The 24,000-nt window shown below is 37.3% G+C and overlaps 2 protein-coding genes across 8 annotated transcripts in view; one reads left to right on the forward strand and one right to left on the reverse strand.

The window, feature by feature from the left end:
• Window positions 1-24,000, forward strand: part of LOC308687271 (apoptosis regulator BAX) — a 423,052-nt gene that overhangs the window by 207,746 nt on the left and 191,306 nt on the right. The window lies entirely within an intron of this gene.
• csnk1g1 (casein kinase 1, gamma 1) overlaps window positions 1-24,000 on the reverse strand; it is a 65,768-nt gene that overhangs the window by 126 nt on the left and 41,642 nt on the right. For 2 of the 7 annotated variants that reach the window (XM_081359656.1, XM_081359657.1), the window contains exons 7-14: window positions 21,976-22,061; window positions 21,808-21,892; window positions 20,506-20,654; window positions 19,487-19,594; window positions 15,670-15,780; window positions 11,412-11,518; window positions 5,383-5,406; window positions 1-1,634 (exon numbers count right to left, since the gene is read on the reverse strand). The exon at window positions 1-1,634 is cut by the window's left edge. In XM_081359656.1, the coding sequence (XP_081215782.1) occupies window positions 1,580-1,634; window positions 5,383-5,406; window positions 11,412-11,518; window positions 15,670-15,780; window positions 19,487-19,594; window positions 20,506-20,654; window positions 21,808-21,892; window positions 21,976-22,061 (725 nt within the window). In that variant the 3' untranslated portion in view covers window positions 1-1,579. The remainder of the gene's footprint in view (window positions 1,635-5,382; window positions 5,407-11,411; window positions 11,519-15,669; window positions 15,781-19,486; window positions 19,595-20,505; window positions 20,655-21,807; window positions 21,893-21,975; window positions 22,062-24,000) is intronic. The other 5 variants (XM_081359658.1, XM_081359659.1, XM_081359661.1 and 2 more) reach the window with 3 other exon arrangements.

A 24,000-nucleotide genomic window follows, 5' to 3' on the forward strand; every position in this document is an offset into this window, starting at 1 on the left:
AATGGTGAACCTCCCCCTCCCCCACCCCCAAAAAACAATAAAATGAGCAAGGCAACATCACGACTGAGATTAGCGATTTTCCGAAAAGTAAAAAAAAAATTTAAATAAACGACGACGACAACAGAACTACAGTAATCGTTTCACATATAACCCAATTTGACGTAATTCCCGTCTTAAGGACAGCGTTTGGGAAAGGACCGCCTCATCCATGCAAGAGGTCAAGGGCTGCCCCGTCTCAAATCGCGTATATGGCCACTATAACAAACCAGTCGAGATTTACAAACGGCCCACTTTTGCTGACGTTTTCTGCCACATAATTCGACTCGGTGACTCGAACCCCCCTCCAGCAAGGGAACGAGACGCGTTTCGGGTCAGTATATGAAGGCATGGGAGGACTCGTCACGTCTCATCACAGAGTGGACCCTGCCGAACAGTGTTAAGGCATTAAATCGAGATGTTTCGCAGTGTAATTCTGCATAAGTTACGCCTACTTAAAAAAAAAGGAAACAAACGGCCTTTAAATCGCATTATTTACGGCTTACTATGAACGCGTTGAGGCTTACTTTGCGACCCACAAGCCACTCTGGCACATGGTTATTCTCATCCTGAATAATTAGCAGTTTTTTGTATTTTTTTTTCCAGGCATAAAAAAAGAAAAAGAAAACATCAATCGGGAACTGGTCGAGGGAATAATAAGTGACTACATGGACAGAAAGATACAAAAGCGCAGAGGGAAAGTCTTACTGGCCACCTCAGCCAATAGAAAAGCAGCCAGCTGTACGTCAAAGCCACACGATATCGTAGTAAGAGGAGAAGAAAGCAGCATGACTGGCTGGTGGGTTGAAGTGGGACGAGTGCTTTAGAACAAGCAGCTTAAATACTAGTCGGTGGCACGACGAGCGCCACTGGAAACAGCTGCTTATGTCACACTTTCACAAAGTTTTACGCGTAAAGGCCGGCTAGCATCGTTACGACAGCTATTTGTTTTGCGCTTCACTCCGATAGATGCGACGAAGAAATCCGCTAGTCATATTCTAAGGCTTCGACCACTTTCTGGCAGCGCGAGAACCAACAATCAGCCACCGAAATACACAAACGAACATTTAAAGAGGGGTTAAGTAGAAAATAAAAAGCCACCGTCTCGTCTCGAGGTGCTAAGAGGGATGGAAAAGGTCCAGCGTGGGCGAATTTGTCTCTCTCCCTCTATATCGCACCTGTCGTGGAGGAAGAGACACATTCAGAGAGCGTCCACCGACGAGAAAACAAAACAAAAAAGAAGCAAAACAGCAAATGAAGTGCAGTGCTGTTCCAGTGCTTTGAGATCCGTAGCTTTGTGTGAAGACCCTAGAGACAGTCCGAGGACGAGGCCCGTCGCTGCCTAAATCAAGACGGAGTGGAAGAAACAAAAAAACAAAACAAAGACAATCCCCACAGAGACAACGTGTGCATGCCTCTTGGTTTTCAAACATCGCTCCCCAACTCGTCCAGGAGGGCTCGGCTGATGTCGTCTTGTAAAATATCTTTATTTGAACGCTCTAAAAACAACCAAAGGAACAGACTGCGCCACGAGGCCGGAGGTTCATTTGTGCCGCGGCGTATTCTTCTTCCTCTTCCTCTTGAAGAAACAGCAGCACCTGCGAAAAAAAAACAAGAAAAAATGAATAAACGTGTTAACCGATTGGCTGATGCTTCCAACCTGATAATGAAGCACCTGTTGTCTATCTACACATCAAGCGGATTTGCTACATATCGTCAGCGCTGATAAAAACAGTGCATTAGTATATAGTTCGTACCAACCTAAATGCTGCATATGAAGGACAACTGGGTCAAAAGTTAATGAAAAGGAAACTTAAATGACATTTACGGGTCGTTAAAAGCATCGATGACAGAATGTTAGACGGCAACAACACGACAGAATGGGTTTAGGGGAAACAAGGCACATGCAAGTGGAAGAGAACAGCTCCAGACTGACACATTGAAAAGTGAGAGACTTCGCTAAACATGTTCCTGAAGGACGCGAGCGGGCGCTGGCTGAATCGTGTGGGTTCACTGCGGGTATCGATGAGGACGTACAGTGCCCTGCGAACGCATGCAGATCCTTGACTAAATCTGACTTTACCAAACACTACACTGAAATTACATTCCCTGTCATAGTTTAGTTAGAAGCACAAATTATTAAATTAACAATTAATGTTAATGGAAGGTTGAAGAAAAGTTTAACTTTTTTCATTTTTGGATGGGAATATGCGGGTAATGTCCACAAAAAGTGAAAAAATAGGGATACTTAAGCTTGCCTGGTAGATGATGACCATACTAATCATAGATATCATATATAAACGCTAGCTGTCTTATGGCGCATTCACTTCCGGCATCACCGTTCGGCCATCTTACCACAGTGAAGCTGTGCATTAGGTGAGTGATCAGCACGCACACAAATCCTCATATCTCGCTGAAATATTGACGGATTTACAAACGGTTTGGTTTCTTACAAACGTTATTAACGTGGCTATAATTCCGAATGCTTAAACATGTATGTTATAATTATTCATATGTATGCAGTGTATGTATGTAGTGTCATAACTACATCTCTGACGTTTATAACAAACCAAACCGTTTGAAAATCGGTAGAAAATTGAGCAAGTTATGGTTATTTAAAAGTATATGCACCATTAAACGAGTGAGCAAGTCCACTGTGGCAAGATGGCCGCCGTGTGCGGACGTCGATCTCCATTGGCCAGCAGCGCGCACGAGACATCTAGCCTTTATATATGATATCTATGATACTAATGACCACATTATGTCCATTTATATATATATATATATATATATATATATATATATATATATATATATATATATATATATATATATATATATATATATATATATATATATATATATATATATATATATATATATATGGACATAATAAATGTGGTCATTAGTATGGTCATCTACCAGGCAAGCTTATTTTTATATATAAATAGTTTGATTTGATTGGTTAAAATAGGTTTATTGCATCAACCAATCAGATCAAAGAAACGACATTGTTTATTGTTATATAATATCTGGAAAAAATGTTTAAATATGCCATTGTAGGGGTTGGTAAATAAGTAAAAATAGGATATTGTATTAAAAATATTCATATAAAAAAAAAAATGAATAATAATAAAATAAATCATAATGTCATCTAAAACATTGTTCAGAATGTCAGGATGTCAAGGACTTGATAACATAAAATTAATAAGCAACACTTTAGTGCTGGGCAACGATTAATCGCGATTAATCACACCCAAAATAAAATTAAAAGTTTGTGATTACATAATAAATGTGTGTGTACTGTGTTTAATTATTTCATATATAATACACATATGCATGTATTAATAAAAAAAAGATTGCATATATATATATAGTGGTGGGCCGTTATCGGCGAGACTCTTATCGCGCGATAAAAAAAATACGCACATATCACCCTCGTTAATCTATTCCCCAAGTTGGGTTGGGAGACGGCTCTACTACACAAGCTATGATGACGCAATCTACCCGCGGCCGCGAGGTAAACCCGGCTGCAACGCATATTCGTCGTCATCTTAAGTAAACACGGCTGAAAGTGAAAGCTGCAACATCCATTATTTGGACTTGGTTCGGATTTAAGCCGTCCGAAAAACAGCAGCAAACTATCCGAGTGTGTGGGGTAACGGTTCGGTAAGTTAACACACGACTAATCCGTTCTACCACCTCAAATTCAAAACGAAACATGATATCACTGAATACCAGCGCGCGCGTATTATTCTCATTCCAATATATCTTAGTGGTGTAACGTTAACACATAATCTCTGTCTACGCCCGATTTTAAGAATCGTTGTTGTGTTTCTTTTTAACTGAAAAGACATCAGTTAGACAATATTATAACTTTAAATTTGGGGTTTCATAAGCTCAAAGCTATTATAAACATTAGACCTACTTAAGATCTCTGCAGCTAGTGTACTTAAATTTTATTTATCTGCAAAATTATGTTGTATACTTACAGTTTTGCACAATATATGTTCTCAAAACTACATATACCCTTTAAAAAAAAAATGTAGCAGCTGTTTAGCAGGGTCTGTGTAACCTGTTCTGAAATGGTTTTATTATAATATACTGTATATCGTTATCGCAAGAGGCTGCAATGTATATCACAATATAGATTTGATTTTAGGCCATATCGCCCATCCCTAATTGATAGCCTATAGTTGATAATAACATAGGCCTTTGTTGCCTACGGATGGTAACAGTACAGAAGTAACCTTTTACAGTCTATGAGTAGAACAGCTTTCTCAAGCAGTTTGTGATGCATTTTGGAAACAGGAGATGAGCCCCTGGTCTAATGCGCCACCTGGCTTGAGAAACCCGTTCTCAAAGACTTAGCCTACTTTTATAGTCATTATTTGGGTAGCACACATATTCTGAATGCCTTCGGCAGAATTCAAATGAGCCATTTTAATCTAGATTAATCTAGATTAATTTCAAAATTAATCTAGATTAATAAAATTTATCTATGCCCACCTCTAAATATATATATATATATATATATATATATATATATATATATATATATATATATATATATATATATATATATATATATATATATATATATATACACACACATAGCAAACACAAACTTCTATGCGATTAATCGCAATTAATCGTTGCCCAGCACTAATTTTAATGTGTCCTTGTGTAATTATACATTTAATGACTGTGTAATAATAATTAACTACATGTACAGTACTTACTGTAGGGTTAGGTTTTGGTATAGGGTTAGTTGCATGTAATTATGCATGATTTATAGATATTACTATAGTAATTTCATGTACCATGTGTAACAGACACTGTAAAATAAAGTGTTATCAATGAATATACAACAATTTTGTGGGAAAATGTGAAGCAAGATTCTGTCAATTAAACTGGAAGAGCTTAATGTCTGTGCAATTGCAGAAAAAAAAAATCAGAATTCAACCAATCGGTTCAAATGCATTTCATAATGCAGTGGTATAGATCTGAGCTTTAGTTAAGGGTCTGCACACTTCTGTAAGGCACTGAATATGTGCGTTTAAGTAGAGACCTCGACATCCTCATTGAGCTTCTGTAAATAAGCTGAAGTTGGGCTATTAAAGACTTCTCATCGTACCTCCAATCAACTTTAGGGTATTTCAGCCTCTCAAATCAGACTTTACGAGCGGACAGACCTCTTTCGCTTTCAAACTCACACGGAGCACGAATAGCTACATTAGCCTACAACTGTGTAAGTAGATCTTGGTGTAAGTGTGATCTCTATGGCCACAGTCTAGGCTGGTCCACTCCCCTTGGGTTTGATGTGGACTGGAGAGAGGGACTCACCACAGGTTGAGCATTTTCACGCAGCTACAGAAGAGTGTGAAAAGAGAAAAGACAGAGATTATTACACAGAGGTGAGACGATGAGACAAACCTAATGTCGGCGACAACAGACCACACACACACACACACACACACACACACAAACAGAAAAGAGATTGAGAGACAGACTCAGGGGAGAATGTAGATCTAGAACATCTACTCAATTCAAGTTCGCTTTTATCAACTAATATCATAATAGAAATTCTGTATACCTGTTTGTTAAATTGTAAAACAGATGATCAAAAAAAAAAAAAAAAAAAAAAAAACAAGAATGGGAGAAAAAGGGGAAGAGAAGAATAGGAACAGAATGGGATTGGAGGAATGTAGTGTCGTCCTCAGCTCGCCAGCCCACTAGTGAATGTGTACAAATGAAGCCAAGTGCCTAAAACTACAACCATGGTATAAAATTCAATGTTGTAACAGCCTTGAATGTATGTATGTATGTATGTATGTATGTATGTATGTGTGTATGTGTGTATGTGTGTATGTATGTATATCTCTCTCATTAAGCTGTTTAGAAGTTTAGAAGTTGTCAGATGAGCCAAAACATTATGACCAGTCACAGGTGAAGCGTATATCGTTGATCATCTCCTAAACAAGGACACATATCAAAGGAATAGTTCACTTCAAAATTCTGTCATCATTTACTCACCCTCAAGTTATTTCAAACCTGTATGAATTTCTTTCTTATGCAGAACACTAAAGCCCGATTCGTACGGGATTAGTATTACCTGGCGAGCTCTAGTCATGTGTAATAATTGCGGAGGTTGTCTGTGATCTTAATCCTGTGCGAATCGGCCATGTCTGTGATTTGTAAAGTAAAAATTCCCCCACAAATGCCCTACCATATTTCGCCGAACACCGAGGTCCTGTGATACTAATAGTCCCGTGCGAATTGGCATCTGTTATTTTGGAGGGTCGTTTATAATTTTTCTAAATCACACAAGGCCCCCAGATAATACTAATCCAGTGCGAATAGGGCTTAATGAAGATATTTTGAGGAATGTTGGTAAATAAACAGTTGATGAATCCCATTGACTTCCATAGTAGGAAAAAAAATACTATGGAAGTCAATGGCCTTTGTGTTCAGCAGAAGAAAGAAATTCATACAGGGTTGAAATAACTTGAGGGTGAGTAAATGATGACAATTTTCATTTTGAAGTGAACTATTCCTTTAAGGTCTGGGTAGATTAGAAGGAAAGCAAACAATCAGTTCTCGTAATCAACATGTTGAAATGGGCAGGAACAAAGATCTGAGCAACTTTCACAAGGACCGAACTGTGATGGGAAGGCGACTGGGTCCGAGTGTCTCTGGATCAAGGCTTGTGTGTCGCTCCCGCTCAGCTGGGGTGAGAGTTTCCCAACAGTGGTCCGACGAGGGATAAACCACAAACCGGCGGCGACAGCGTGTTAGGCGGCCGAGGCTCATCGATCACGAGGGCAATGAAGGCTATCCCGTCTGGTCCGAGCCAACAGAAGCTCTACTCTGTGTCACACAATTGTAATGATGGTTATGGGAGGGATGTGTCAGAACACACAGTGCATCTCACTCTGGTGTGTATGAGGCAATCAGAGTGATTATGACGACCCCGTCCACCGTTGAAAGAGCCTACATTGAGCACATGAGCATCAGAACTGGACCTTGAAGCAGTGGAAGAAGGTCGCCTGGTCCGATGAGTCCCGTTTTCTTTTACATCTCGTGGACGGCAGTGTGTGTGTGTGTGTGTCGTTCACCTGGAGAAGTGACGCGCCAGGATCACTGAGAGAGTGTGAAGCTCTGAGCATGTTCTGCTGGGACACCCTGGGTTCGGATATTCATGTGGACGTATGTTTGACCCTTCATGATAATGGTGGAAGTGTCTCTTTCAGCAGGATAACAAACACTGATGGTGTGAGGAACATGATGAAGAGTTCAAGCTGTTGCTCTGGCCTCCAAATTACCCAGATCTCAATCCAATTGCTGGACCGTCAAGTTTGATCCACCTCGACAGGACTTGAAGGATCTTCTTCTGACGTCTTGGTTCAGGAGGACCAACAGCATATTAGGCAGGTGTCATAATGTTTTAGCTCAACGGTGTGTGTGTGTGTGAGAGAGCATGTGTGAGTGCGTGCATATATACTTACTTGCACAATTTATTAAGCAATAGGTTTAATTTTAATTAAACAGGCAAAATATAAATTCATATTTCTTATTTTATGACCTGGACTTTCACCCGTTACTGCAGTAGTTTTAGAGCTTCAAACGCAGCACCTCCAATCTTAAAGTTTATAACACCATTTTAAATTTTAAACACTCAGTAATGATAATCTATCCATCACTACAGTTAAATAGAGAGATTAGACGAGGCGAGGCGAGGGGGAAAGTGTTCAAACTTCTGACTACAAACTTTTAAGATTTTAAAGCTTATTGGAGTGACAAGTAACATGAACTGTAACACCCAATGGAAACACCATGTGGTTTAAAGTTTTATATATATATATATATATATATATATATATATATATAGAATTAATACTAACTCAATACATCTCACTGGAAAATTAACAAGCCAATTTTTCCATCTCATTAAAATGATTTTAACGTTTGTGTTGGATCAAGAACTGTTGTACCTATTCTTACCGAGGAAAAGTTCATTGTAATGTTTAACAAACTTAAGCATCCACTGTTATAAATACAAAGAATGAGCATCAAAAGACTGTCTCACTTCCTCCTCTACTTATATGCCAAACAATGCATGATCTGGTATCCAGACACATTTAGCCATAAGCAAAGTAGTGTAAAGTTCTTCTCATCTGACAATTGTGTGAATCACGCTTGACGATTCTTCTTTTTTATATTAACATTACATTTAATGTGATGTAACATCGTAGAGGCAAAAGCTTTGGTTCAAGTGGCAGTGTTTCACCATTACAGGCAACAATGATAAATCAGGTTGCCATATTCAAGAAAACAGGGAAATGTAGAAGAGAAAGAGATCAGAGAGATCTCTAGAAGAAAGACCGGTGTCCGGTGACATTAATAGTGTGTAATAACCATGACGACCTTGTGTGTTCGTGCCGTCCTGTTAATTGATAAACGCTGCTGCTGTCTACGCCACTTTCAAGCTTCTGCATCAATAAATCAAAGACAGAGGGCTTTAAGATATCAAAGAACTACGAGAGTAAGTGTTTTATATGACTGACACTCAAATGCACATCGGGCGCTTTAGGAGAAAATGAAACTAAAGAGTGTAATCGCCTCTGAATTTTAACAGGCAAACTTAATTGCCGTAGTTATTATGGACACGGCCTTTTCCGCTCTTATGGAAATGCATAAAATTCCATTTTGGACAAGTTCTAAGAGTCTAATTTAATTTAGTCTAAATATATTCAAAAAAATAAAAAATTTGATTATGTTTTAGAAAGAAGTCTCGTTTGATCACAAAGGCTACATTTATTTTATTTTATTAAAAGTACAGTAAAAACATACACTACCGGTCAAAAGTTTTAGATCAGTAAGATTTTTTGTGTTTTTAAAAGAAGTATCTTCTGCTCACCAAGGCTGCATTTATTTGATTAAAAATACAAACAAAAACAGTAATATTGTGAAATATTATTACAATTTAAAACCGCTGTTTTCTATGTGAATATAAATTTAAGTGGAATTTATTCCTGTGATCAAAGCTAAATGTTCAGCTTCATTACTCCAATCTTCAGTGTCACATGATCCTTCAGAAATCATTCTTATATGATGATCTGATGCCCAAGAAACATTTATGATTATTATCAATGTTGAAAACAGTTTTTTACATTTTTATTTCATGATGCTATGATGAATAGAAAGTTCAAAAGAACAGCATTTATCTGAAATCTAAAGCTTTTGTAACATTAAACACTACCGTTCAAAAGTTTGGGGTCAATAAGAATTTAAATTTTATTTTTGGGGGAAAGAAATAAAATAAATCAATACATTTATTCATCAAGGATGAGTTAAACTGATCAAAAGTTACAGTAAAGACATTTATAATGCTAGAAAATATTCTATTTTAAATAAATGCTGTTCTTTTGAACTTTCTATTCATCAAAGAATTTTGGAAAAAAATTGTAACCACTGTTTTCAACATTGAAAATAATAATGAATATTAGAGTGATTTCTGAATGATCATGTGACACTGAAGACTGGAGTAATGATGCTGAAAATTCAGCTTTGATCACAGGCATAAATTACAGTTTAAAATATATTAAAATAGAAAACAGTTATTTTAAATTGTCATAAAATTTCACAATAATACTGTTTTTTTTATTGCTTTTTAATCAAATAAATGCAGCCTTGGTGAGCAGAAGAGACTTCTTTTAAAAACATAAAAAATCTTACCAATTTAAAACTTTTGACCGGTAATGTATATTCAATTATTCAAATAACTTTTCTATTTGTATATATATTTTAAAATGTAATTTATTCCTGTGATCAAAGCTGAATTTTGTCTACAGGGTCACATGATCCTTCAGAAATCATTCTAATATGCTGATTTGCTGCTCAAGAAACATTTATGATTATTATCAATGTTAAAATAATGTTTTGGGGGAAAACGTGATACAATGTATTCAAAAGTTTGGGGTAAGAAATATATATAAAAAAAACAGTTATTCAGCGAGAACGCATTAAATTGATCAAAAGTTGTACAAAAGATGTAACTATTATATTGTTACAAAAAGTTTCTATTTCAAATAAATGCTGTTCTTTTGAACTTTATATTTATCAAAGAATCATGAAAAAAATTCTTGCCGTATACAAAAAAATATTAAAGGGTTAGTTCACCCAAAAATGAAAATTCTGTCAGTAATTACTCTCCCTCATGTTGTTCCAACCGCGTAAGACCTTCGTTCATCTTCGGAACACAAATTAATATATTTTTGATGAAATCTGAGAGCTGGATCACTCCTCCATAGGCTTCTAAGTGATTGAAACTTGCTGGCCCGGAAAAGTTATTAAAGAGATCGTTAATATAGTCCAAGTGACTACAGTGGCTCAATCTTAAGTATATAAAGCGACGAGAATACTTTTTGTGCGCAAAAAAACAAACAAAAATAACGACTTTATTCTACTATTCATTTCCTTCTCTCTGGGCCTCGAGTGAGTTCACGTAGTGTTTAAGTGTAGCGCGTCTATGTTGCACGTCACCACGTAGGCTCACTATTGGTCGACGCTTGTCATGTGTGTGATGCGTGATGACGTGCAACACAGACGCGCTACGCTATTACACTACGAGGCCCAGAGAGAAGGAAATGAATAGTGGAATAAAGTCGTTATTTTTGTTTGTTTTTGCGCACAAAAAGTATTCTCGCCGCTTGATAAACTTAAGATTGAGCCACTGTAGTCACTTGGACTATATTAACGATCTCTTTAATAACTTTTCCGGGCCGGCAAGTTTCAATCACTTAGAAGCCTATGGAGGAGTGATCCAGCTCTCAGATTTCATCAAAAATATCTTAATTTGTGTTCCGAAGATGAACGAAGGTCTTACAGGGTTGGAACAACATGAGGGTGAGTAATTACTGACAGAATTTTCATTTTTGGGTGAACTAACCCTTTAAGCAGCAAAACCGAATAATTGATGCCAATAATTATCATATTTTATCTTTTTTTTTAAAGAAAGAAATAGAAAACAGTTATTTTAAATTGTAATAATAATTCACAATATTACTGTTTTTACTGTATGTTTGATCAAATAAATGCAGCCTTGGTGAGCAGAAGAGACACCCGGTAGTGTATGCTACACATTTAATTCAAAACTGAAAAGTACCAATAAAAAAAATAAAAAAATAAAGATTTAAAAATGGATGATTGTCCCCAATATAACGTTCCATTACACACCATCGGTACACAGAGAGCCACAGGGGAGCCGATGGGAACGGACCAGTGAGGGCAAGGGGGAAATCATGTGCTAAAGGACTGTGTCAATCAGACACAAGGCAAAGAACAGAAACCTGTGAGAAGCCATGTGCACATACTTGGCCTCATCCACCACCTCCACCTCTGCCTGCGCTGTGATTGGTGCGTTCGAGTGGGCCGCCAGCGGGTCGTCAGCATTCAGTTCACCATTAGTCGAGCTCACCACCTGCGGTGTTAGAAAAGAGAGATCTAATTATCCTGTGGCCTCAGTGTAATAATGTTATTTTAATTACACAGTTCAGACTGTATCTGTGCATGTAACCACTCGTACGTAGCAAATGAGGAATATCATTTACAACTTCACTTATGGGAGAACTGATCAAATATTCCTGGTTAAATACATAGATAGATAGATATAACAATAGATTATAAGATATATAATCTATTAATTATAAGATATGCAGATAGAAAAGTAGATATAACATGTAAATAGATTTTTACGGAAAAAAACCCATAGGGCCATTAATAGTAATGCAGTGTGTTTTCCTCAAGTAAATCATTTCCTCATGTGTTCTTACAACGAAATAAGTTTTTTACCCCCAAATCGACAGATACTGTCAATAGAGTTTAACTTGGAAAATTTAAATGCTGCTTAATTACTTTGTAATCAGCAGCCAATCAAATAAAAATGTACTCATGTAGACAGATTATGATATTCATGCTCTCATTTAGAATTGATCCACAAATGTACAGTAATGATAACACTGGTCTACAGTGGCCCCAAAACATATCTGTACACTTAAATCACTTAATATATGTAACACCACTTGCTTTGATATTTTGTAATCAATATATTTTATTTAACTTCCTACGATACAATGAATGAAGACGCCATCAAAATAAGCTCAAATACTGTGACCAGTCGTTTCTGAGGCCTCTACTGTATAAAAGTGAAGAAAGCAGCGCAAGATGGTGAATCTGCGGTTTCAATCATTGAATATAGTGCATTAGTGCCCGCCTACTTTTTCAGCATTGGTTCCGGAAATATCTTTTCCAATCATTTCTCCCTGAAGGATTTTTAAAATAAATATTAGTTCATGGATTATAACGCTTTAACAAAGCCAAAGAGCTACAAGGTGAATCAGAACACTACAAAAATTTGATTTGAAGCAAAAAAGTATTTGAAAATAAGACAAAAATACGAGACTGCAAAAAATAAAAAATAAAAATAAAAATAAATCACATGAAGCATCGCAAACAGCAAAATCGAATTAAAAATGATGGAGAAATATAAAACTACTCTCTTAAAGATGTGATTAGGTCCAATTCTCACTATTAACTAGTTGTTTATTAGAAATCATATTACTAGGATATTTGCTGTTTATTAGTATAAAGTTTATTAATTATAAAGCACATATTAATGTCATATTCTACATCCCTTATACTAACTTACTTAACTTACTTAACTTACTTAACTTACTTAACTTACTTAACTTACTTAACTTACTTAACTTACTTAACTTACTTAACTTACTTGGCAGGAGGTCGACTCGATTGGATCATTTGCCGTGCTTCATGGAAACGGACAGAGCTAAAGAGCCGTTTTGGTGCATTTTGCTTGTTTCTCTGATTGGTGGAAGTGTCTGTACATCATCATCGGTTATGTAGTTATTCACCACCGTGATAATGTGGGCTGACGGCTTCAACAGCATTGATTTACAACCTTGTAGCTCATAGCATGGTTTTCTTTAAAGGTTTACAAGTTGTACTTCCGGAACACACACCCTATTCTGACACACTGCATAGAGATAGTCGAGAATACTATTTCCTAATAATGGCTGTACCACAATAATACAACAGAGGTAACAACATGTTTCCCTGATAGACCGTCACATCTTGTGCTGCGTTTTATTCAATTCAGAAAGTTGGAATTTACATCCTCCGACTTGCAAAAGTGATAGAACAAGAAAACACCACATTTGGAAAATTCCAATAGAACGCCACGTGATGATGACGCTCTTCCAACTTGGACGTCGGAACATCACGCGTTTGGAATTCAGAGAGAGGAGGAATGTCCAACTTTTGAATGAAACGCAGCATTTCTACAGTGGCTGTGTTTACATGCACAACTTTCCGTTTGATGAATCCAAACGTAGTGTTTACATGAAAGCTAATCATGTGATTGGGTTAATGTGCGTGTTTATACAAACACACAAAAAAAATTGCATTCGGATCGATTAAAGGGTTAGTTGACCCAAAAATGAAAATGCTGTCAGTAATTACTCTCCCTCATGTTGTTCCAACCCCGTAAGACTTTCGTTCATCTTCAGAACACAAATTATGATATTTTTGATGAAATCTGAGAGCTGTCTCACTCCTCCATAGACTTCTCTGTAATTGAAACTTGCCATCCCAGAAAGTTAGTAAAGACAATGTTTAAAGTAGTCCAAGTGACTACAGTGGCTCAACCTTAAGTTTATCAAGGGACGAGAATACTTTTCGTGCAACATCAGAACGTAGGCTCACTATTGGCCAGCATCACACACATGACCAGCGTCAGCCTATAGGTGGATCTTTTGTGACGTCATTGTCTATGTTTGCCGCGTTGCATCACGGGAGTCGTGTGGCAGGAAACACCGCTAGATACCTGTAATTTGATTGTTTTGCACGTTTGGAGGAGGATTTAGAGAAGAGGATGGTTCACTCTTGTTGTGTGGTCGATTGTACGGCTCGTTGGGGGCCTGATAAAAAGTTTTTTCGAATTCCCTCCGAAAAGGATAGCGAAAAACGAAAGAAATGGTTGCGTGCAATTAGGCGATTGAACCTGGACGCTCCGAAGCCTGGATTCCTAACGTTACTGATCGAGTTTGTGAGGCTCATTTTGTTCATGGTAGGCAAAAGTCTTAGTGACTATGTATTTATAGAAGATTGAATAAAATAAAAAATAATAAAACTGAGTCAAATCAACCGAGTCATATGTTTTCGCGTTCTGATTCAGGTGTCCCAAACCGCGATCCACAGCACCCAGACTACCGTATTTTCCGCACTATAAGCAGAGGCGCACCTTCAATAAATGGCCTATTTTATAACTGTTTTCATATATAGGGCGCACCGGATTATAAGGCGCATAGAATAGAAGATACTGCAGTCAAACGTTTGACTGGGTTTGCGTTATGCAGTGGTCACCAACCTTTTCAAGCCTATAAGATCACATCCAAGTCCAAATGTAAACCAAGATCTTCCACTTGCAAAAAAAAAAAGAAAAAAAAACAAGTGTCTGAGCTGTAAAACCTTGTACTCGACGCGTCCGCATGAGCGCGAAGGTAATAAAAAAACTAATATCCGTCTGCTCGGGCAGATTCGGCTTAACAGCGCGCGCGCCTCCGCAGATGCACGACTTTGAGCCGAATCTGCCCGAGCAAACGGATATTAGTACATCTCATCATCACCCAGTTTGCGCGTCTAAATCAGTTGTATGGTCTGGTGTTCAGTCTAAAACAAAACAGTTGCGTCAAGTATAAATGCCTCGTCTGTTTGGGGAGTTGCACGCACAGTCAGCGGAGATCTCATATGGGCTTTGAATAACTTCGATTTTGTCACCAATACAAATTTTGAGCTTCTCTCCAAACCTCCTCCGGTCTTCAGATGTTAAAGTGCTTATTTATTGTGGATTTTGCCCGCTAACTCTCTTGAAAGTGCTCGTCGCGTCTTTACAGCCCGCAATACTGTTTGATTTGTTGCCACACAACCACTCGCGCATGCGTACAAAGATGTCAACAAAGATCCTCCAATAGTGAGCCTGCGTTCTGACGTACAACCCAGAAGCGCTGCGCTGTTACACTACGTGAACTCACTCAGAGAAACACAGAAGAAAATCAATAGTTGAATAAAACGTTCGTTTTTTTGTTAGTTTTTTTTGCGCACAAAACGTATTCTCGCCGCTTGATAAACTTAAGGTTGAGCCACTGTAGTCACTTGGACTATTTTAAACATAGTCTTTACTAACTTTCTGCGCCGGCAAGTTTCAATTACCTAGAAGCCTATGGAGGAGTGAGACAGCTCTCAGATTTAATCAAAAATATCTTAATTTGTGTTCTGAATATGAACGAAAGTCTCACGGGGTTTGAACAACATGAGGGCGAGTAATTACTGACAGAATTTTCATTTTTGGGTGAACTAACCCTTTAAGGCTTTTCAATCCGATTACTAGCAACGGATTATTTGGCTGCATGTAAACGTAGCCAGTGTTGTTTTAATAAGTGCAAGACCAGCCAGAGAGGGTAACCCATAGAGGAAGTGTTGTGGTCGGGTGTGAGAGCAGGTGCTGCTGCAGATGGCCATACACATGAGCGCACAGAGCGAGGGGTGAAGCTGTACCTGCACTGAGCCCCCGTGCCTGTCCGCTGCCAGGTGAGAGGTCAGGTAGGACGAGTTTGTCTGGCGGTTGGGCTGCACCTCCCATGCTCCTCTGCGGTCGGAGATGGCCGTCTGTGCGCGGGTGGAGGAGGCGCAGGACAGGGACAGGAGGCGGTGTGGTGAGTGAGCGAGAGCGGGCGAGTGAGGCCAGGTGGCATGCAGCACAATGAAGGAAAGGAAAATCAACAAAGAAACAAAAAGAGCCAGTCAAAGCCAGGAAATGGCATTAGTGACTGCGGACGCAATCGTCCAATCAAACCAAGAAGCAAAACAGCACAAAATAAACACAAAGAGACATTAAAACAGAAGAAACTGAAGGGAAAACTTTATCCAAAGCTGCTGAATGCCAAGTGGAGACTACATGTAGGCAAATCAGGCATCCAACACGGAGATCAGATAGGAATATCTGACAGACAGCATACGTTCAAACTATCTACAGCTACGTCAAATTCAAACTGATGATGGGGCAATATTCTGCCATTGGACTAGACAAGACATTGACAGAGACAGAGTCAACACAAGGACAAACAAAAATCCAAATTCAATTTCTGAAATTCAGTTTATACAGCTTCAGAACAAACCCCTGGTGCATCAGTCGTGGTGAATGCGGGATTTCATTTCTTAATGTCTTTTGCATTTAGTGGTAGGATCTAAATTAATTTCGTTTTCAGTTACATTCAGTTTAAGTGGAGATTAGAGTTATAAAATAAATAAGAAAAATCCTGAATTTATTGTGCCCTGGATTGAAATGAGATATTTAAGGAAATATATATTATCAACAGTCCTATGTCCAACGGGAACACTGCTTCTGGACACATGACCAGAACTGTAGTGTAAAACAGGGTTAAAGGCACGATATGTACGATTTTTGAAAAAAAAAAAAAAAAAAAAAACAATGAAACAATGTTAGATATTTTGTTGACTTGTGTACTTGCATAATAATTTGGGATTGCATGTCATTGCGTCACCTGTCAATATCTGCGCTACCCTCGATTTCCAGTTTTATATCCAAACACTGAAGACACTTAAATATACTATGCATTTTATTAGACCGGTGAGCAACTGTTTGGATACTTTTATTGACAGAAAACTAATCACTGTTATATAGCTCAGCACGACTAGTCTTACTGTTTTAATCTCTCGTTTTCTTGATTTACCGTGAGTACCTCAGAGACAACAAGTGGCTAACATCACAAAATTAGAAAGCTTTATATATGTATTAACCGTAATACAACATTTTCTCCACCATACAGTATATTTTAAAATGAACTGCGTGCCATTTAGCAACACAAGTCAACCAGCTTGTATTGATAGGATATTGCAGAAAATATATTTATGTTTTTTTGATCATTGAGGGAGAAACATGTTGTGGTTTGCTTTGTTTAAAAATCATTATGAGGCGCGAGGGGGGCCTTTAGCCCTCACTTAGGGGTAAAAGGCTCATTAACATGGGGCAAAGCAAAAGACGCTCAGTATTGATAAAAATACTTCAGCTAAAGTTGTACGTTTTGCATAATATTCAAGTTAATACTTCAAAACGATCACTTCAGTAAAGTTTCATGTTACTGAAAAACAAAAGTTTCTGAAACAAAAATGTAAGTTTTGAAAGATTTGAGGGAGATGCCATAATTTAAAATAGCTTTACAACAATAAACATTTTACAAAAAAATTATAATTCTGGTTTCATTATAAATATGATTATCTCGAAGGTGGACACCCAACTTCATAAACGATATTGACCATCTGAAACGAACCATGTCGTGCCAACAGATGGATGCAAAAGTTTATCATCATGTTAATTATCATGGGGCGCTTTTTACTCTAAATACCATGTTCGTTTACAAATTCTTTATAGCAAAATTGATTTAATGAATGTTTTGATTTAATTACAAAACTAAAAATCATTAACAAGACCTTTGTCTCAAAACATTATTCATTAATTTTATTGATTCTCATTTGCTAAATACTGTAACATTTAAAAAAAACATTAAACACAAGATTAAATCAGCGAAGAATAAACGTTGCGTTGCTGCCCACGATCGCGTCAAGAATCAGCCAAATTTCTTAGACAATGTTTAGAAAAGTGCAACGGTGAGTTTAACAAAATGAATAAAATCAAATGTGCCTTTAGCCCCATTGTAACCTACATCTTACTGGCAAGTCAATAGGTGTGCATTGTTTAAATTTAACAAAGTCTTTTGTAGTGAAAATTGACTCGTTAAACACCAGAACCTCCATTAAACGAGTCAGTTTACAGGGCGCTTGTGTCTTTCAGCCAAGGATTTCTAAATATATCTGCACTCCTCTTCCCTCACAAGAACCATAAGAATACTGTGAACTCACATCTCTAGAAAGATCTTAAATATATGACGTCAGTTCTGCCAAAAATGAAAACCGTGAACAATTCATTAACTCACTCTCAACCTGTCACTGCAAAACCATATCAAAAATACTTTTTACTATTACTTTCATGGAATAAAAGTATAATTTTTGGATGACTTCAATCTTTCAACCTTGAACTGTAAGCACTAATCTGAGTGCACCTCAAATATGAGCCAAAATTAAACGTTTGCTTCAGCTAGATGAGTTTGACACAGGGCAAGTTTGTGAGATGTGCAAAGCTGATTTTGCTCTTGCAGATGTTAGAGAGGCACAATAAGCAATTTACAGAAACTGGCAAATTAATCAACATAAAAACTATTCTCCAGTGACATTTTAAGGAACTTCTATTCCCAGCATGCACTCTGAGCCATGATATGCTAAAGCAGTGCATGCTGTATCAGCCAGCTGCTGCGTGGACGGGGCAATGACTTGGTTTAAAGCTTCATGTGTTGCTGCAGAAACCCTCGGAAATCAACTCCACCAGCTTTAATGATAATGCTTGAGCAGATCTCACGAAAACATGTCCAGGCCATTATTTCACTCCAAAACCAAATCTTTTTTGTTTGCATTGGGATATTTCTATGTCAAGCAAGCACCCTTTCCTCCCCCAAATTCTCATTACCAACGCCAAAAAAATAACGATGGATAGATATTTTTTGGCAATTTCTAAGACTTTCATTGGGATTCTTATTATACTTGGATTCAATATAAAAATTGTAGTGTGTGTGTGTGTGTGTGTGTGTGTACAAGTTTGGATACTTAGTGAAATTTTATGACAAATGACTAGTAAGGACATTTTACTTGTTCTCTCTAGTTAAAAAGGCTTATGAATTGGCCAAAACAATTAATTTTTTTTATTTAAATCTAGTGTTTTGCACGCTTCTTTGATGGGTAGGTGTAGGGGAAGGGGTTTGGTTAGGCCATAGAAAATATGTCAGTAATATAGTGGAGCAAAAGCGTGTTTGTGTGACATCATTCTAATATGCTGATTAAATGCTCAAAAAACATTTCCCATTATCACGGTTGATAAGAAAGTTCAAAAGAACCGCATTCATTTTAAATTGGAATTTTTTCGTAATGATGTAAAATGGTTTGTTACTTTTGAACAATTTAATGTGTCAATGCATTAATTTCCATTCAAACCTTGAACAGTATTGCATCTTTATTTGCAATACAGCCATGAGAATTTGGGGGTATTTAACTGTCAAACTAAATATCACAATCCAAAATAAGCTGAGGTGAAATATGACCCAGACTTAATTTGTGAGATTCACCCATTTGGTTCAGGGGGAATATTATCCACCCCTACTAAATGGACTAAACCTTGAACATAGTACGTTTTCTCTTTCTGTAATAAGTTTTGCCAAAGTTTCCTCAATGAACAGTGGAAGATTACCTGATTCCTTAAGGGCTGGTGCTGGGAGGGTCTGTCTCTGTGTGCGTGGCTCTCACGCGTGACGGCAGACGCCCCTGAGTCCACGTGGACCGACCCCACTGGTGTGGGCTGAGAAGACATGCCAAAACACACAGAACATCAGTTTCAAGATGAACTAGCTCTGTGTCCCAGTGAATGTAGGCAGCAACATTCCAGGGAGGAGTAAACTGTGCCAGGTTTTACTTATGACTGTACATTACTCTCTGCTGAAAAAATACTGATTAAAAAACGGTCATGCAATTTTACGCTAACAGTATTGCATTATTAACTTAGCAACATGCTAACATCAGAGTCAATTGAAGGCACTATGTGGTAGTGTTGTCAAAAGTGCCAACTTCGGTACCAAGTTGGTACTGAATTTAAAAAATGTGACGATTCCAGCATTTTGAGCTCTGTTGAACAGATTCGTAAATGCCTCTGATTGGCTATTGTACTCATGCGCTCAACATATGTCTGTGATTGGCTACAATGATCAACGCTTCAAAAAAATGTTGTAAATGGACATCTGTGACGCTCTTCACTGAGCGCTTACACAGATAAACACGGGAGCGTTTGAAAGCGGCATCATCAGCGGATCCTTCTATCAGTGGATCTACTAGGGATCCGTTGATTGACGTCTGCTTTCAAATGCTTCTGTGTGTATCTCAGTGAAGAGCATCAAAGATGTCTATTTACAACATGTTTTTGAAGCGTTGATCATTGTAGCCAATCACAGACATATATGTTGAGCGTGTGAACACAATGGCCAATCAGAGGCGTTTGAGAATCTGTTCAACAGAGCTCAAAATGCTAGGGGGAAATTCTGGAATCGGCACATTTTTTTAATTTCAGTACCGATTTGGTACCGAAGTCAGTACTTTTGACAACACTACTATGTGGTTTGCAAAGTTTGCAAAAGCTACCCATGTAGCGAGGAGCTGGAACAGAGCTAGCGTGAGTGGAATGCAGAAATTCTTTATAAAGACGACATATTGACTCACAATCTGTCTGCCAACCCAGTCATAAGAGTAATCAAAGGTATATCCTTTTCGTTCAAACAACTCCGTAAACAAGGTCCGCAAGTATTCGTAATCTGGCTTTTCAAAGAAATCCAACCGCCGGACATAGCGCAGATAGGTGGCCATCTCCTCTGAAAGCACAAATGAGGACAAAGTTACAATGACAATAATCACTATAAACAAGAGATAAGGCAAGTCTGGTCTTAAAGTGCCCCATTATGCTTTTTCAGATATTATATTTTATGCAATGTGCAATCTAGCTGTTTGTGAATGTACAAAGTTTCAAAGATGAAAGTGCATGATGAATGGAGTTATCGTCTCCCAAAAGAAATAGATTCTGAACTACTGAAATGAGTAATCAGTCATGCGAACCTACGTAGATTTGTAACAAATTAGCATAATGCTAGTCTATGGTCTTCATTGGCTGTCCGTCCGAGAACGTCTACTTTGCCCCGCCCTCAAACACTGTAGTTGAAGCGGAGACTGGAAGAGTTTGGTTTGTGTTGTCAACATGTCAAGACGACGCTGTTTTCTGCATTGCCACAGCAAATCCACTCGCCACGCATTTAGGCTTAGGACTCGTGCTGGAATCGATACGGTAAAACCGACGCCATCGTTACTGTTCGTATCATTGTGCGTCCAGTGATGAGGATCCGCAGCTAAAATTTGGATATAGTAATGGGTGTTTCATTTACAACATGCACTGCAAGCAGTAGATCCAATCACAACAGACTGGGCCATCTGACCAATCAGAGCAGAGTAGAGTAGACCAATCACAACAGACTGGGCCATCTGACCAATCAGAGGAGAGGAGAGTAGACCAATCACAACAGACTGGATCTTGTGGAAAGGTGTTTAGAGAGACATGTTAGTTTCAGACACTGTAAGAAAAAAGTTGATGCTGCAATGTACATTATGAGAAAATGTAAGTATTTTTTGAACTTGGTTTCATGAAAAACTGTTGTAGGAGACCTTCAAAACAACCCATTTAAAAAGCAAACTTTAAAAAAGCATAACAGGGCACTTTAACGTCAACATAAAACAACTTTAAACAACCCATTTTACTTCTGTAATGTCCATGTCAGCCGAAAGAGTTATTACATTTTGATGAAAGACTACAAAAGACAAACATGATATTTTCTTTGGAATAATGTGCATTTACGAATTGTGCACAAGACCAGGAACGTGCATTAAGACAGAAAATGGGGTTGATATTAATTCCATTTTGACTATAAGATTAGCTGCTCCAAGTGAAGCACATGATGTCGTTTAAGAGGGTCTCACCGGGGAAGTTCTCACAGAGAACTTCAATGGGAGTGTTTCGCTTTGTGTCCCCAATCTTCTGGTAGCGTTCCTTTAGTGTGTCAGCCTGCAATGCACAAAACAACAGCTCATTTTCCAGAACAACATTAGTAACAGTTTTAATGGCGTTAACAGGCTGGTTCAACATACTTTCAGTCCCTGCCAAGGGAGACTACCCCGGAGGAAATACATGAACATGTGACCCAAGGCCTCAAGGTCATCCCTCCGACTTTGTTCTGCAAGAAGAAGAAAAAAAGTTCAATTATGTACAAAATAACTAAGTTGGTTGAACAGTAGAGTTGGGAATCATAAGAAATTTAACAACTCTGATTGCCATAACTTTTATTATTTACCAAAACAAAACATATCTCGTTTCAAACCCATAAGACTTGCACTCATCTATAGAACAATTCATTTTTGTTCATCCACTTTAAGTCAAATCTCTCTGGTTACATTAAAAACATCTTGATTTGTGTTTCCAAGATAAACAAAAGTCAGTTACACAATTTTAAGGTGTCATTGTTACAGTGTAATTATATATTTAAGTACAGAGTAATATTGAGCAACTACATGTACTTACTATAGGGTTAGAGTAGGGTTAGGATTTGGGTGAGGGTTAGTTGCATGTAATTATGCATAATTTACTATTACTATGGTAAATACATGCAACATATGTAACAAGGACACTGTAAAATAAAGTGTTACCCAAAAGTCTTATGGGTTTAGAATGACATGAGGGCGAGTAAATTATGGATTATTATTTTTTTTTTTTCATTTTAAATCATTTACATTTTACAACATAACAGTAACATATCTTGTTTTTTTTATTTTGAAAGTAATGGCTTGCGATTTGGTGAGTGCCATATTTTCCACAATATAATTAGATTTTTTTTTTTTTATCATCTGAAACGTGCTGCTACTTCTATTCCAAAGCACCTTCTAAAAATGTATTATATTATAGAATATTTTACACACATACACACATACACACACACACACACACAAAACGTGAAAAGCGGACACATTTTCCGAAACCGAAAACCGAAAATAAATGTCCGTTTAACCCCTATTACAGGTGGAACTCGAAAAATTTGAATATCATGCAAAAGTTCATTTATTTCAGTAATTCAACTTAAAGGGTTAGGTTAAGCTTTTTTTATTGATTTCATGTAATATTGTAATTTTCTGAGATTTAGAATTTGGGGTTTTCATAAGCTGTAAGCCATAATCATCAAAATTATAACAAATAAAGGCATGAAATATCTCACTTTGCATGTAATGAGTCTATGTAATATATTAGTTTCACCTTTTAAGTTGAATTACTGAAATAAATGAACTTTTGCACGATATTCTAATTTTTCGAGTTTCACCTGTATATTCTCATATTTTTCATTCCTGTTCTGAAAACCATTACATTTAAAGGATTTGTTGTGGAGTGAGAGCAAATAAAATACATTTCATGATGTGGAATGTGCAACTGCACTGTGTTGCTACTTTGACACATGCAGTGCTCATATTTAATTATTAAAAATCAAATGATAATACTTTACAATAAGGTTAATTAATTAACACTACTTAACTACCTTAGTTAACATGAAATAAGAATGAACAACACTTCTTAAAAGCATGTATTAATCTTAGTTAATATTAATTTCAACATATACTAATATGTTATTAAAATCAAAAGGTTGTATATGTTACAATTAGTTAATACACTGTGAGCACGTTAACAAGAACAACCTATGAACAGCTGTATTTTTATTAACTAACATTAACAAAGATATAATAAATACTGTAACAAATGTATTGCTCATTTTTTGTTCATGTTAGTTAATACATTAACTAATGAACCTGATTGTAAAGTGTTACTGTGATTTCAATTATTTAATTAATCATATTAGGTTGTATTGCGATTTCTGTATTTCCATGCCCAAATTTAAGACCTCTTAAAATAATTAATATTTTTAGGTATTTAAGTCCGCACCAAGGTCCGAACCAAAGTTCATGTTTTGATACATTTTATAAGCCTGGTTAAAACCAGACCATTCTCAGTAGTAACTGAGTTATGGTCTGGCAAAGCTTCATTAATAATTCATTTCCAAAGGGGCGTCACCAACGGACGTCGCTCAAATGCCTCTGGGCGCAACTGGATAGACCTAAAACCAATCAGAGCGA

This window comes from Scardinius erythrophthalmus (genome assembly GCF_964197995.2).
Source record: "Scardinius erythrophthalmus genome assembly, chromosome: 2".
NCBI lineage: Eukaryota > Metazoa > Chordata > Actinopteri > Cypriniformes > Leuciscidae > Scardinius > Scardinius erythrophthalmus.